Source organism: Neomonachus schauinslandi, chromosome 1 (genome assembly GCF_002201575.2).
Source record: "Neomonachus schauinslandi chromosome 1, ASM220157v2, whole genome shotgun sequence".
Taxonomy (NCBI): Eukaryota; Metazoa; Chordata; class Mammalia; order Carnivora; family Phocidae; genus Neomonachus; species Neomonachus schauinslandi.
This window is the reverse complement of record NC_058403.1, coordinates 197,233,643-197,247,726: the sequence shown is the minus strand read 5'-3', so window position 1 is coordinate 197,247,726 and position 14,084 is coordinate 197,233,643. Positions and strand designations below refer to the sequence as shown.

The 14,084-nt window shown below is 45.8% G+C and overlaps 1 protein-coding gene and 1 pseudogene across 3 annotated transcripts in view; both read right to left on the bottom strand.

The window, feature by feature from the left end:
- Window positions 1-1,644: 1,644 nt before the first annotated feature.
- Window positions 1,645-2,251, bottom strand: LOC110577646 (annotated as a pseudogene).
- Window positions 2,252-3,014: 763 nt separating this feature from the next.
- Window positions 3,015-14,084, bottom strand: part of PRKAR2A (protein kinase cAMP-dependent type II regulatory subunit alpha) — a 118,879-nt gene continuing 107,809 nt past the window's right edge. For 2 of the 3 annotated variants that reach the window (XM_021686932.2, XM_044921689.1), the window contains 3 exons: window positions 10,366-10,431; window positions 7,358-7,499; window positions 3,015-6,887 (listed from right to left, as the gene is read on the bottom strand). In XM_021686932.2, coding sequence (XP_021542607.1) covers window positions 6,754-6,887; window positions 7,358-7,499; window positions 10,366-10,431 — 342 coding nt within the window. In that variant the 3' untranslated portion in view covers window positions 3,015-6,753. The remainder of the gene's footprint in view (window positions 6,888-7,357; window positions 7,500-10,365; window positions 10,432-14,084) is intronic. The other variant, XM_044921687.1, reaches the window with a different exon arrangement.

Genomic DNA, 14,084 nt, shown 5'->3' with positions numbered 1-14,084 from the left:
GCTGAGACTGTGGACAATATGCTCTCATTGTTGTCCTGGCACTTCTTAACTGTTCATAGCGATACCACCACTAAAACCACAGAAGCCAAGCCATATTTAATTTTTAAAGCCTTGAAACAAGGCCAGTTTGGCTTTGAGACAGCTCAGCGCTACTGGTTTCTTGAGCTCGGTGGGCTATCTCGAATGTTTACCCACTATTTGACCCCTTTTTTTTTTTTTAAGATTTTATTTATTTGACAGAGAGAGACACAGTGAGAGAAGGAACACAAGCAGGGGGAGTGGGAGATGGAGAAGCAGGCTTCCCGCCGAGCAGGGAGCCCGATGAGGAGCTCGATCCCAGGACCCTGGGATCATGACCTGAGCCGAAGGCAATCGCTTAACCAACTGAGCCACCCAGGCGCCCTATTTGACCCTTTTGTACTGCCAGGTCAAGGTAAGATCCAACTGGAACATGATTTTGTTGAACAGCTTCTTTTGGTTACTTGGAAAGAAATTGTAGGCGTACTGGGTTATCACGGAATCATTGCTTGTTCTCCTTATAGCTATGTTACCGAGAAGGAAATGGTAGAAGTAATATTGTCAGACAGGAGATGTTGTCCGCTGGGCTTCATTGGTGAGTTTATCTTCCCTGGCAAGGGATATACTTGATGCCCTTCCACAGCATCCCCAACAACTCAAATACCATGCTGCCATAGTTAATTTTTTAAAAATATTTAAAATATAAAAAAATTTTAAGTTTACTTTGTTTTTAAAGATTTTATTTATTTTAGAGAGAGAGCATGTGAGTGGGGGTGGGGCAGAGGGAGAGGGAGAGAGAGAGAATGCTAGGCAGGCTCCATATTGGGTGGGACGCGGTCTCATGACCCTGAGATCATGAACTGAGCCAAAATCAAGAGTCATACTGCTTAACCAACGGAATCACCCAGGCGCCCCTAAATTTTTTTATTTTAATTAAAAAAAAATTTTTTTTTTTAGTAAACAACCTCGTCTTTTATTTGCCCAAGGCCAGCTGTTGCAGGCATTGAGGCCCCAAGACTTCCAGAAGGGATGAAGGGAGGAGGGGCAAACCATCCTGCTTACCAGGTGCTGCCTGCCCCCATCCTCCTTCCTGCAGGAGGTAGAAAGGGAGATAAAGTCTACATTTGTGCCATCAAGGATCACGCCTGCTTTCAGATACTTATAAACATTCAGTTGCTGTTGAGGAAGAAACTGAGGCACTCTGACCCCCCACGCCTCTATGTGCCAGTCCAAGCTTCTGCCTGCTCCTCTTTCTCTCTCCAGAATGAGCTGCAGGCAGCCTTTTGCTGGGGAGGGTCTTAGGAGCCCATCTGGTGGCCTGTGGGGGGGGAAGGCCAGCCAGGGTCAAGGGCTGGGGATGGGAGAGCAGGAGGAGAGGTGTGGTTGGAAGAGCAGCTGCTGGGAGGGGGGAGTCAGCACTGAATAGGGGACCCCAGCTGGGGTTTCATAATGATATCAGTGGGGGACAGCCAGAGCCCTTTGCTGTCTAGATGGGGAAACTGAGGCAGAGACTCCTCCCATCTTAGAGAAGGGAGGGGCCTCCTATCAGCTATTCCGGTCCATTCATCTTCCCCACGAAGACACTACAGCCCGGGAGCTGGAGTTCCTCGTCAGTGGTCACTTGGTGTTTAGACTGAGACACAAGGAGTAGAAGGCAGCTGGGTCACCTGGCCAGGGAGCCCCCTCCTGTTGTGACAAACCAGAGGGGCACCTTCCCCTACCTCAGCTGCTGGGGCGAGAGGCAGGGCTGAGCCTGCCCAACCCCACTCACGTGCCTGAGAAAGGCTCATTTTTAGCACCTGGCCTCTTTTCCCTGCCTGGAGGGAGCTTGGGGGACAGAGCAGGGAAGAAAGCGGCCAAGGGGGACAGGAAGACCTGGAAGCAGGGCCCCAGGGGATGTCTGATTGTGCTCTTCTGCCCACCCCAAGGGAACCCGGGCCCAGAGCGGGGCCCTCAGCCTCCGTGCAGCGTGGATATGAAGAGGATGCTGTCCTGGTCCTGCAGCTGGTAGTCCAGCTCGCCCAGCAGTTCCCATTCCTGGGCACACGCTGTCTCCCTGGATGAACAACTCCGGCCGCTCTTAAAGCAAATTCTTCTTGATCCAGACAAGGAGGTTCCCGATGTTCCAGGGCTCCTCCTGTCTAGGTAAGGTGACCTGATGTTTCTTTACGCCATTGAAAAGGAGCTCCGCACCACCTCCGAACTCCACCTCCACTGACAAGGGTGCTGCCATGTTGAGGAAGCCCCAATTTTTTTTAAGTAGACTCCACGCCCAGTCTCATGACCCTGAGATCAAGACCTGAGCTGAGATCAAGAGTCAGAGGCTTACCCGACTGAGTGCCCCTATGATAGTTAATTTTATGTGTCAACTTGACTGGGCCATGGGGCACTGATATTTGGTCAACCATTGTTCTGGGAGTTTCTGTAAGGGTGTTCTGGAATGAGATCAACATTTAAATCAGTAGACTGAGTAAAGCACATTGCCTTCTCCCATTGTGGGTGGGCCTCATCTAATCAGTCGAAGGCCCAAATATAACAAAAGGACTCTTTCTCAAGTAAAAGAATTTTCCTGCCTGACTGCCTCCAAACTGGGGCATTGGCTCTTCCTGGGTTTCCAGCCTGCTAACCTTCTACAAGGAACTACTCTATCAGCTCTTAAGGGTTGAGAACCATAAGAACCATTCCAGACTCAGACTGGAATGAAATCATCAGCTTTCCTTGGTCTACAGTTTGCCAACTCATCCTGCAGATGAGACCTGCCTGCCTCCATAATTGCATAAGCCAATTCCTTATAATAAATCTCTACACACACACACACACACACACTCCTTACTGGTTCTTACTGGAGAACCCTAATACATATACCCAGGCCTCCTGTCTAATTTTCAAGAGCTCACATCCCAGTCCCAACAGTATATCTGCTGGAGGAGCACTGATGGCCAGGAACCCTGAAATGGGAGGACAAACAACACAGGGCCGCACCAGAAAGCCAGACATGATTTGTCAGCCTTTATTAACCAAAAGCACAGCCGAGCCCTAGAGCTTCCTTTTAAAAAACCCAACCTTGTTTATGGCAAACAATGATTTAATTATATGTTCAATACTACAGAGCAATAATTGATCACTTTCTGATCACTTATTCTTCTGACATTAAAATACAAGTGTAAAACGGTTAAAATAAGATTCTCCCCAATGATTTAAAAACAACTCCAATTGAAAGACATTTCAAACACTATGTGTAGAACTCAGGACCAGAAAAAGACCTTAAAACATTTTACCTTTGAGGTAGCACAATAATGCTGAATTAGATTTCTTTTCTTACAATGAGCTTAAGAAAACAATGAGGAAATCTACCTTTTGCTCAAGGTGGGCTAAATGGTTTTCTACAAATACCCCATGAGGTTAGTGACAGTTTCCTCCTTTTTTTTTTCTCTTTTTTTTTTTAAGTATAAAGATAGCCCTGCAGTGTGTAAAAGGAAACCCACAGGGGAAGGCCGCTTCCCATAAAATAGACATTAGAATCATTGAGGAATGTCAGCAGTCAAGACAGGAGGAACAAGAGGTAATTGTAGTGAAAAACCAAAACAACTTGTATCTTGGCAAGACTGGTTTACAAGTGTATGTCAAGAACAAAAATTCCAACATCAGCCAACCGAAAACAAAGATAAAAGATGACATTCATGGGTCTTTTTCCTTTTACTCTGTGCAAAAATGCTCTTTCACTCTTTCTAAATGAGAGAAGACGGTTTCTGCACAGCAACTTGACGTGGAAATGCTGTATGCCCAGGGTACCGCTGGGCCCCAGGGGCACCTCTCACTGACTACCACTGCGAGCAGAGAATCTGGGCATTAAGAGGATGAACATGACCTCTCCTGGTCGGAGAACCATTTCTTGCCACTTTGCTGCTGAATTCACTCATTAAACTGCTCAAAGAAAAGATGCACCCTGACTCCTGAGAATCTACAGCAATTATATGTAAAACTATCAACTAAGAGGACAGCACACGTGAAGCCTTCCTTCAGAGACTACAACCAAAACAAGAGGGTGGGTGTGATAAACTGGGGCTAGAAGAAAGGATAATACTGTAGGTTGGGCCTAAGGCTCTCAGGAATATTTTCCATCATCCCAAATCAATAGCAAAGCCAGGAAAGAGGGCGTGAAGCTCTAACCCATGGAAGAGAAGAATATAAAAGGGATCTCTTCCCAACACACTCCTCCCCTTGAGGCTCAACCAACAGTGCAGGGCTTGCCTGGCATACTGTGGACACCTGAGCCCTCAGTTGAGCTCAGTCTGCCACCTCTGATCCCCCAGGCTGCCAAGAGAACTGGAACCCTGTCAGACTCCTGGTACTATTGCACTCACACTGGTGAGTGAAAGTCTTCCTTCCTAAGCCAGACCCCCAAGGGGCCCTGTATGCAGTGAGGATCTATACTCATGACCCATATGTCAGTCTGTAGTTAGAGCAGGAGGACTTAAACCTGGATGAATTCTACTCTGTAAAACAGCAACCATCAGTGAGTTGGGGGTACCAAAGAGGCTTCTGTGAAGGGGGAAGACTGAACTGGGATGTGCAAGAAGGCAGGATGAGAAGCCCATGCCTAGCAGCCTGCAGGAGTGACTCTGGCACTGAGCTCCCAGCCAGCCCTGACTAATGCTGGCACGGGGGTGCAAAGGGGGCATCTGCTCAGTGTTTAAACAGAGTCCTCGAATAGAGGGGGCTAGACCTCTGTGACACTCCTAAAGCTCACTGTCTGTGCCTGCTCCTTTTGGAAGAAACAGGTGTGATTCTTGTCTGCTAAAGTACAAGATCTTCTTTCTTAATTTATTTGATAATAAAGCAACACCCTAGAAAAGAACAACCTTGGAAAATTGTGGGAAAAAAACCACATGGGCTTTCCCATAGCTAGCTGCCTGTTTGGGGGTATTAGTTACAACCTTTCATGATTCTGGGAGCTGCAATGCAGGCTACCTAGCTAGGGCTGTCTGAAAAGAGTCCTTCTGCTTTTACTTCACGGAACACAAGAAAAAGGGAGACTTGACCAAGGTTGTGGTGGGTCACCACTCTGGAAATCCCTCCACCACACTGTCCATGGCAAAAGCAGAGAGCCCGGCTTCTATGGACAATAGAAGTGACCATGTGGGCTCCATCATTATCCTACAACAGGAATGACTCAAGCCCCAGCATGCAATCTCTTAGGGATTTATTGAGCTACACAAGTTTAAAAAGTAAATCATATTGGAAAGGGCCTCTTGATTTAATATAACCTTGGCTACAATATTCAAATTTATCTCTATGCAAACTTCACACTGCTCTTAGGATCTCTTGTAGCATCTGATTCTAAGTTATTCTCAAGAAAAAAAAAATTTTATCCTGAACTATATCTAGTTAATTAGGATAATTCATCACAATTCTACTTGATAATAATTAAAAGGTTAAAAAGTTTTAAAATACAAGCTAATTTACTTTCCTCTGGGGTTAATAATTGGAACCCCAAATATCCCAACACCTTAACTAGAAAGGTCTTTGCAGTAATTCCATGAAATAGTGAATGATTCTGATTTTTAAAAACAAAGACTTGATCTTCAGGATGAATGCCTGAGTCAGCTGACACACTGATATATATGACCAGGTCCAACGGGAATTCCCCAAATGCAGAAATAAAATTTTTTTAATTTCAAAAAAATAGCTGCTGCTTCTTTAAAGAATTTAAAAATTGATAGTTCAACAGCAAAGCTATGTAACAACACTGGAGAAGGAAAGGGCTCTCTTTGTAGTACAACCTCTTGCTGGCACACTGCCATTATCAGCGGGTAGGGGCAACTGGAAACGAGATGGCAAGAGTTGCCCAGGGAAGTATTTGGGTCAGATAAAGTCATGGCACATCCAGACCCTGGCTCCTTAGAAACGGACAGTAATTCATTCATGCAAACCGCACAGAGATTAAATAAAACAAAACAAAATCTACTAAAACAAAACAAAACAAAACAAAACCCCCAACCCAGAAAACCTTCCCTGGCTCTCCGCTACCTGAAGAACGTGCTGAACCCAAATTCTCTGCTCTAACACGGGTCTTCATAACCAATCAGTGTGCTCTGGGGTGCTGAGCTGCTGGGCCCGGGGCAGGGCCTTCCCCCCAGCATCGCTGTGAGTTTGGAGATAGCTGTCATGGGTGCCCCAGGCCCGCAGACCTCCAGCCTCCCTGCCGCATCTTCTACTGTAAAACCGAAGGCTACCAGTGTGAACAAATGTGGACTTTCTCAAAGGACAAACGAGAAGATCAAGGGCTACAACAATGCCTCCCTTGAGGGAGGTCAGGGGCGGGTGTCTACAGTTGAACACAGCTCTGTGCAGACCTGTGGTGACTTCCAACAGCAACAGTAGCAGCCAGAGAGGAAAGGAAGATGATTACACTGTGGACTTTGTATCAGGCACTTAAACTGTTGGAGAGACATGCCATTGTGAACCAAAGATGTGACAACTGGGCTGGAATAATCATTACGAGTGGTCTAATAATGGGCTTTCAGAAGCAAAGTGGAGGAGGTGTGGGCGGAACCTCTGCCCATCCTGTAGTGCTGACTTTCAAGTGTCCTACGTGCCCACGGCCACGGCAATAGCAGCTGGCGGCGGCGGCAAGAGCAGGAACGGGTCTGTCGTGTCTGTCTTCTGCGTGTGTTCTGTGGCTGACCGGAAGGTTTCGGTGTCACACTGAGAAGGCTCTGGGCTGGGGCACACCTACTGCCCGGGGTCAATCAGATCCATGCTGGAGCCAAACATCTTCACCAGCTGTTCCTCATAGTGTGAGATGTTCCTCTTCATGATGTCCATGCAGGGCCCCAGAAGCCTCTCAAACGCTTGTACGTCCATAACTGCATTGTTAAAAAGAGGCGCGCGAGAGAATGAATTCTCTACACCAATAATTCAAAGTCATTTCCCTCATGCAAACCTTCTCTCACATATACCCGTTCACCTCAGGGAATCAGACTGGGGGATGCTGGGTGCTTGGAAAAAGGACGGATGTTTCTATGTGAGCACAGCCGGACTGTGTCATCTGTTGGCGACTTTGCAGAGCCCAGCAGCACCTACTCACTGGGTCCCAGCAGAGCCCTGGACACCTGCCTCCGTGACTGCTCTTCTCACAGGCTATCCTCACTCAGTGCTCAGAAATGTCTGCTCAAAGGGTACACTCACCCATTCCTAGTTGGTCCCACAGACTGTTCAAGCCTAGATGTGTGTGAGAACTGGTGAAATGAGTCAAGGCTTACTGATGGGGCAAAAAAAAAAAAACCTGCGTGTTAGAAAAAAAAGCATTCGTGCATAAAGAATCTATTTTTCTTACCTAAGCATGTGACATCCCCCACTGCATAAGCCGAAGCAGCTCTGGGCTTGTTGGTGACCAGTGCCAGCTCTCCGAAGTACTGCCCCTTACGACAACGGGCTATCTCGACCTCCTGGTTCCCGCCGTCCTTGTTCGCTTTGGTCTAGAGCGGGTGGAAAACATGACTAGGCTGGTTCCGGAACGCAGCTGAGCACATCCACTTACACACACTTGCATTCCCTTCTCGGGACACTTAAAACGCAATTATTGAGAAATTCACTTTGCGGAGACACTAACTGTACCATGTCAACTGCATGGGCTAGTTCATCTCAGCGGTCTGGGTTGGTTTCTTTTATTTTTATTTTTTTAAGATTTTATTTATTTATTTGACAGAGAGAGACACAGCGAGAGAGGGAACACAAGCAGGGGGAGTGGGAGAGGGAGAAGCAGGCTTCCCGCAGAGCAGGGAGCCCGATGCGGGGCTCGATCCCAGGACCCTGGGACCGTGACCTGAGCAGAAGGCAGGTGCTTAATGACTGAGCCACCCAGGCGCCCTCAGTGGTCTGGTTTAATTAGAGGAGCTGGCTTGGGGTGCCTGGGTGGCTCAGTTGGTTAAGCGACTGCCTTCGGCTCAGGTCATGATCCCGGAGTCCTGGGATCGAGTCCCACATCGGGCTCCCTGCTCGGCGGGGAGTCTGCTTCTCCCTCTAACTCTACCCCCTCTTGCGCTCTCTCTCTCACTCTCTCTCTCTCTCTCTCAAATAAATAAATAAAATTCTTTAAAAAAAAAAATTAGAGGAGCTGGCTTTTACCTGGGCCTTCATCCAAGGCCCAACACCTTTCAGGTAATGGCTAAGTATCAAGAGGTACGGAGCAGACCATTTTCTTTTCTTTTTTTTTTTTAAAGATTTTATTTTTTTTATTTATTTGAGAGAGAGAGAATGAGAGACAGAGAGCATGAGAGGGAGGAGGGTCAGAGGGAGAAGCAGGGAGCCCGATGCGGGACTCGATCCAGGGACTCCAGGATCATGACCTGAGCCGAAGGCAGTCGCTTAACCAACTGAGCCACCCAGGCGCCCCGGAGCAGACCATTTTCTTTGGAAGACATATGTATCTTCCAAAGGAAAAAAAAATATATAATTATTATAACATACATTATATATATTATGTCAATATATATGATCATATTATAGTGTCAATTATATATTAACATAAAACACATATATATTTTTATATATTATACATTTACATATATATATATATGAATGCTGTCCTTTTGGTAGATGCTGACTTCTGAGGTACAAGAGAAAAGACAAGGTCTTTTATTAATTCCTGCTAAATGATGTTAATGTTTCTCTTAGATAAAGTCACAATCCCGGGTCACTTCTTTTTTATTTGGGACCATGCCTTTCTCGGACAATACTTTACAGTGACAAGTTTTCTTTTTTGGTACTGCCTGCTCTGTAAGTTAGTGGTTCCCCACCCCCCACCACACACATTTTTTTTTTAGAAGAGCTAAGTGACTAAAAAAACTTTTTTTATAATGTTCAACCTGGATATTTAGTGCTTTAACTCTGTATTAAGAAATCAAGCAGGGGGGAGCCTGGGTGGCTCAGCCAGTTATGCGTCTGCCTTCAGCTCAGGTCGTGATCCCGGGGTCCTGGTAAGGAGCCCTGCATTGGGCTCCCTGCTCAGTGGGGAGTCTGCTTCTCCCTCTCCCTCTGCCCCTCCCCTCTGCTTGTGCTCTCTCTCTCTCTCTCAAATAAATAAAATCTTAAAAGAAAAAAAAAAGAAATCAAGCAGGTTTTAATTAGTGCTTATCAAATTATGGAAAATAATGTAGCATATTATATTTAATATCTAGAGTTTCCTTTTTTTTTTTTACAAATCCATCTGCTAAGCTAAGCAATAATTTCAGTAAAAAATTATTTAGAATTTATTAGTAAGAATTAGTCTCAATCTCTAAGGGCCACTTTAGGTTAGAGGCAGGTAAGCCTCCTTCCACACTTCCGCCCCAACCTGTTCGCTCCGAAGCTGATCTGCTCCACCAGAGCCAACACTCTCCTTCCAGTTTCTGTAGCATCCTCCGGGGCTGCAGACGTGTTTGTGCCCAAGTAGTCCCTTCTTTAGAGTAGCAGTTAACACACTGTCATATGAACGCCAGCCCCCTGGGGATTTGTTACAATGCAGATTCTGATTCAGTAGGTCTGGGGCAGAGTCCAAGACTCTGCATTCCTGACAAGCTCCCCCCACCCCCAGAGCCACAGTGCTGCTGGTCCCACATACCCAACATTATGCTGTGATCAACGAGTGTCAATGAGTATTTGAGAAATGTACAAACATATATCACTAGTCCAAAAACAGTAAGTAAAAGAACATAGATGTTTCAACCTATTGTTTCATGTGAAACAGCAGATCTATTTTTAATAGAGGCAGTAATCATGTTTTTCTTTCTCCATATTTAACTTTTACTAAAGATAGTCTGTAAAAGGTTTCATATTAGGTTAGAATTATATTTAACCATTTTAACAAATTCTACATTCTTAAACAAAATTGGAATAGGGAAATCTGGTGACAATGGATTTATGATGAGAATCACTCCTCCCACTCACTGGCCATCAGTTTTCTAGGCCTCCCTATCCACGAAATGGCATGGTAATGCTGGTCCTAAAGACCTGCCCCCAGTGCTCTAGAAAGGAAGCTTTTTTCATATTCAACACCCACGTATGTATGCCTTTATCATGTAATTCCCCCACTTTCTACTAGGGGGTTTATCTTTTTCTTATTGATTTATAGGCCAGTATTTCTCATATCATTAATTATGTCACAGAGGCAAAGGCAATAGGAACAAAGAGAAATATACTAAATCCCTACCACTGGAGGTACTTAAACATGGGTCTTTGCCAGTCACATACCTCATAGAACAATGATGGTTTTGTTACACCAGACACCCTTCACATTATTTAAAGCAAGCAGCGACTTTCTGTGCATGCACCTGGCATAAATCGCACCATCACACACGGACTCACCTTGCTTCTGATCAGGATGCTCACCTCTCCGGACTCTATAATGTAGAAGCTATCAGCCTTTTCACCCTAGAGAGGAAGAGAACGTTGTCAGAGCTATACATATGTATTGGCGAGGGACACAGAAATAGATAATTTTCTCATTGCCCTGATTTGTATTTATTTTCCAACTCTACAAATTAACCAGTGGCTAACAAATTCAGTACAAAACGAGAGGATCCTGGTCACCGGGAATGTCAGTCCAACTATGACTGACACACATCTCTCACTTCCCAACATGGAATATTCATATTTCTCCTCATGAGTATGCCCAGGCTGCACACAGCATCACTACTGCTCAGGTTAGTCTGCTATTGAAACCTGTGACTGGGGGAGGGAGGATGGGGCGGGGGGGACCAATAGACAAAACTACTACAGACAATATTAAGGTGACTCCTGGCTACCCCTGGGCCTCAGGCCCAGGGATAATCTGGACCACCAAATGCAGCCCTCCAGAGGACAGGGTGGATCTGGAGAAAGCCCTGCCTTGGTGAAGGAGGTACTTTGATATGGGTTGATGTCACCCTTATGAGCCTCAGGCTTTTCTTTCACTTGCTTGGATTTTAAACCACTTGGCTGAACCAGTCATTCAGGTATTTCAACAAGTAATTAAGTATTTACTATGTGCCAAGACACTGTTTTAGGTATGTGAGATGTATCTGTGGACAAAACAAATAGGGGCCCTACCCTTGTGGGAATTATAGTCTGATAGAGCAAACAAACTGTAAACAATCAACATGGTGAATCAGCAAATGATATCGTTGCGTTGGAAGGCAATTAAGTACTAGGGGAAGAAAGCAGAGCAGGCAATGTGGGATCTGGAGTGCCGGGGGAGGAGAAACTCTGCTGTATGGCTACAGTATACAGCAGACTTTCATCAGAGGGTGAAATCTGAGCGAAGGTTGGGAGAAGAGGATTTCACAGGCCCATTTCAGGCTCTGACACCTTTCTCTTAACATCCGGAGCAACGACCATCTACACTGGGTAATTCAATACTAATCATGTGTCCTCATTCCACGTGGGTCTTATGTCTTCAGAAGAATCTACACTTCTGAATTTGCGTAAGACTTCAATGTCCTTCAACTACTGCACAGAACTCCAAATGTCCACCTTACAATGGGGGCTGCCATTCCTGAGTCAGTCTAGTCCTAGTTCACTATGTAATAATCACTGCTCCACGTGAGTAGAAGCCACAGCGTTATAAAGAGGTGTCTGCGGGTTTCTGCGCTGCTGTGTGGGGTAAGTCCCCTGTACCCAGCAGAGCCAAATCAGCATGAAATTCTAGAATTACACAAAGAGCTCCCTGACACGAGTTGCTGAAGGAAACTAAGGGGGTGCCAGATGCAGGGTCACCAAGAGGAAGAGTGGTTTCTAGCCCCAAGAAGGGAGTTTCATAAAGGAAGATGTGATTACCTGTGTTCAGTTCTGTCGGGAGGTCAAGAGTAATAATGATTCAAATGTGTGGAAACATTTGGTGACCAAGACGAGGGTGGTATAGCAATGAGCCACAAAAGGGACAGGTGGTGAAGGGTGGTGCCCGAGCTCTTTTTGCTTAGATAGATGTGCTCATTTTTCAAGGCTGCAGCCTAATGAACTTTTATACATGTATGTAGCTGTATGACCACCCCCTCGATCAAAACAGAAAATCTTTCTGGCCTCCAGCCTACGGAGTGTTTCTCAGTCAAAACCACCACTACTTCACCTATTAGGTAATTGCGTCTGACTTCTGTCCTTGCAGTTTTCCTTAACTTCTGTTAAGGAAAGGAAGGCTGTTCCTTAACTTCATGTAAATGGAATCGCACATTGCCTTTTGTGTCTGGCTTCTGCTAGTCCACATTGTGAGACGGCACTTTGAATGTGCTTGCCTGTGAAAGGAATGAGAAGCTAGTTGCTGGAGTAAAAACAGTGAGTGGAGGAATGTGAGTGTATTTTGAGGACAAGAGAGACTCAGGCATGTCTACAGGATGAAAAGAATGAGTTTGATGAGGGGCGCCTGGGTGGCTCAGTCGTTAGGCGTCTGCCTTCGGCTCAGGTCATGATCCCAGGGTCCTGGGATCGAGCCCCGCATCGGGCTCCCTGCTCAGCGGGAAGCCTGCTTCTCCCTCCCCGAATCCCCCTGCTTGTGTTCCCTCTCTCGCTGTGTCTCTGTCTGTCAAATAAATAAAATCTTTGGGAAAAAAAAGAAGAAGTTAGATGAACAGGGGTGCTCAAATAGAGCAGAATCTGCTGCCAATGCTGTGTGCTCCCTCCCAGCAGGCACTCTGGTGAGCGCTGCATGTACATTGCTTCATACGAGCACCTAAGAAGTCAATAAAGTCGGTACTACTGCTACCCCATTTTACAGATGAATTTCCTCAGAAGCTCAAAAGATAAATAACTCTGTCGTAGGAGGCAAAGGGAATAGCTGGTGGATTCCGGACTGAGAGGAGATGGGAAGGAATATTACCAAGACCACGTGGAATAATGAGGCTTGCCTAGGTAAGAGTCTGCTTCTCCCTCTGCCCTCAACCCGCTCTCATGCTCGCTCGCTCTCTCACTAATAAATAAATAAAATCTTTTAAAAAATTTGTAAGGATGTAACAAGAGAAACTCTGAAGGGGGCAGCTCGCCAGGGGCTCCCCTGACAGCACACCCAGGGACAGGCTGAGATGCACACTAGCATCCCACCATCCCGTGCAACAGGCAGTGGCCTCTGTTCTTTCTTCTGTATCTGGGCCCCAGCTGCACACCTGCATTAAGCAAGGCACCCACCCATAGGCACAACCATATGTAAAGAACAGCTGGGTTGCGGGAAGAGGCTAGTGGCATGCTGGTGCTAAAGATTCCCAGCAGTCCCAGCAGAACTGTCAAGAGGGACTTAAGGCAGCAATCTCTAAATGCTGACGATCATCACTGATCTTCACAGATGCTGGGAAGCTTCTAGCTTTAAAATGCTAAGCAACCAACTCAAGAGAATGGGGTGGGGGGGGGAGCGAATATAGCAAAAACAAAGCAGAAGAAAGGAAATAAGATAAAGACAGAAAGTAATGAAACAGAAAACGTTCAACAGGATTAATAAAAGGTGAGAGTTGGTTCTTCAAAAAGACTGAAAGAACTGATAAGCCCCTCGCAAGCTTCAGCGAGAAAAAAAAAAAGGAGAAGGCACAAAACAACATCAGGAATGAAGACGGGAACATCATTCTAGGTCTTGTATATATTTAAAAGGTGTTATAGGGGAAACAATCAACAAAACTAAAAGGCAGCCTACAAAATGGGAGAAGATATTTGCAAATGACGTATCAGATAAAGGGTTAGTATCCAAAATCTCTAAAGAATTTACCAAACTCAACACCCAAAAACAAATAATCCTATGAAGAAATGGGCAGACAGGGGCGCCTGGGTGGCTCAGTCGTTAAGCATCTGCCTTCAGTTCAGGTCATGATCCCAGGGTCCTGGGATCGAGCCCCACGTCGGGCTCCCTGCTCAGCGTGGCCTCTGCTTCTCCCTCTGCCTGCCACTCCCCCTGCTTGTGTTCCTGTTCTCACTATCTCTCTCTGTCAAATAAATAAAAAATCTTAAAAAAAAAAAAAAAAGAAATGGGCAGACAACATGAATAGACACTTTTCCAAAGACGACATCCAGTTGGCTAACAGACACATGAAAGGATGCTCAACATCACTCATCATCAGGGAAATGCAAATCAA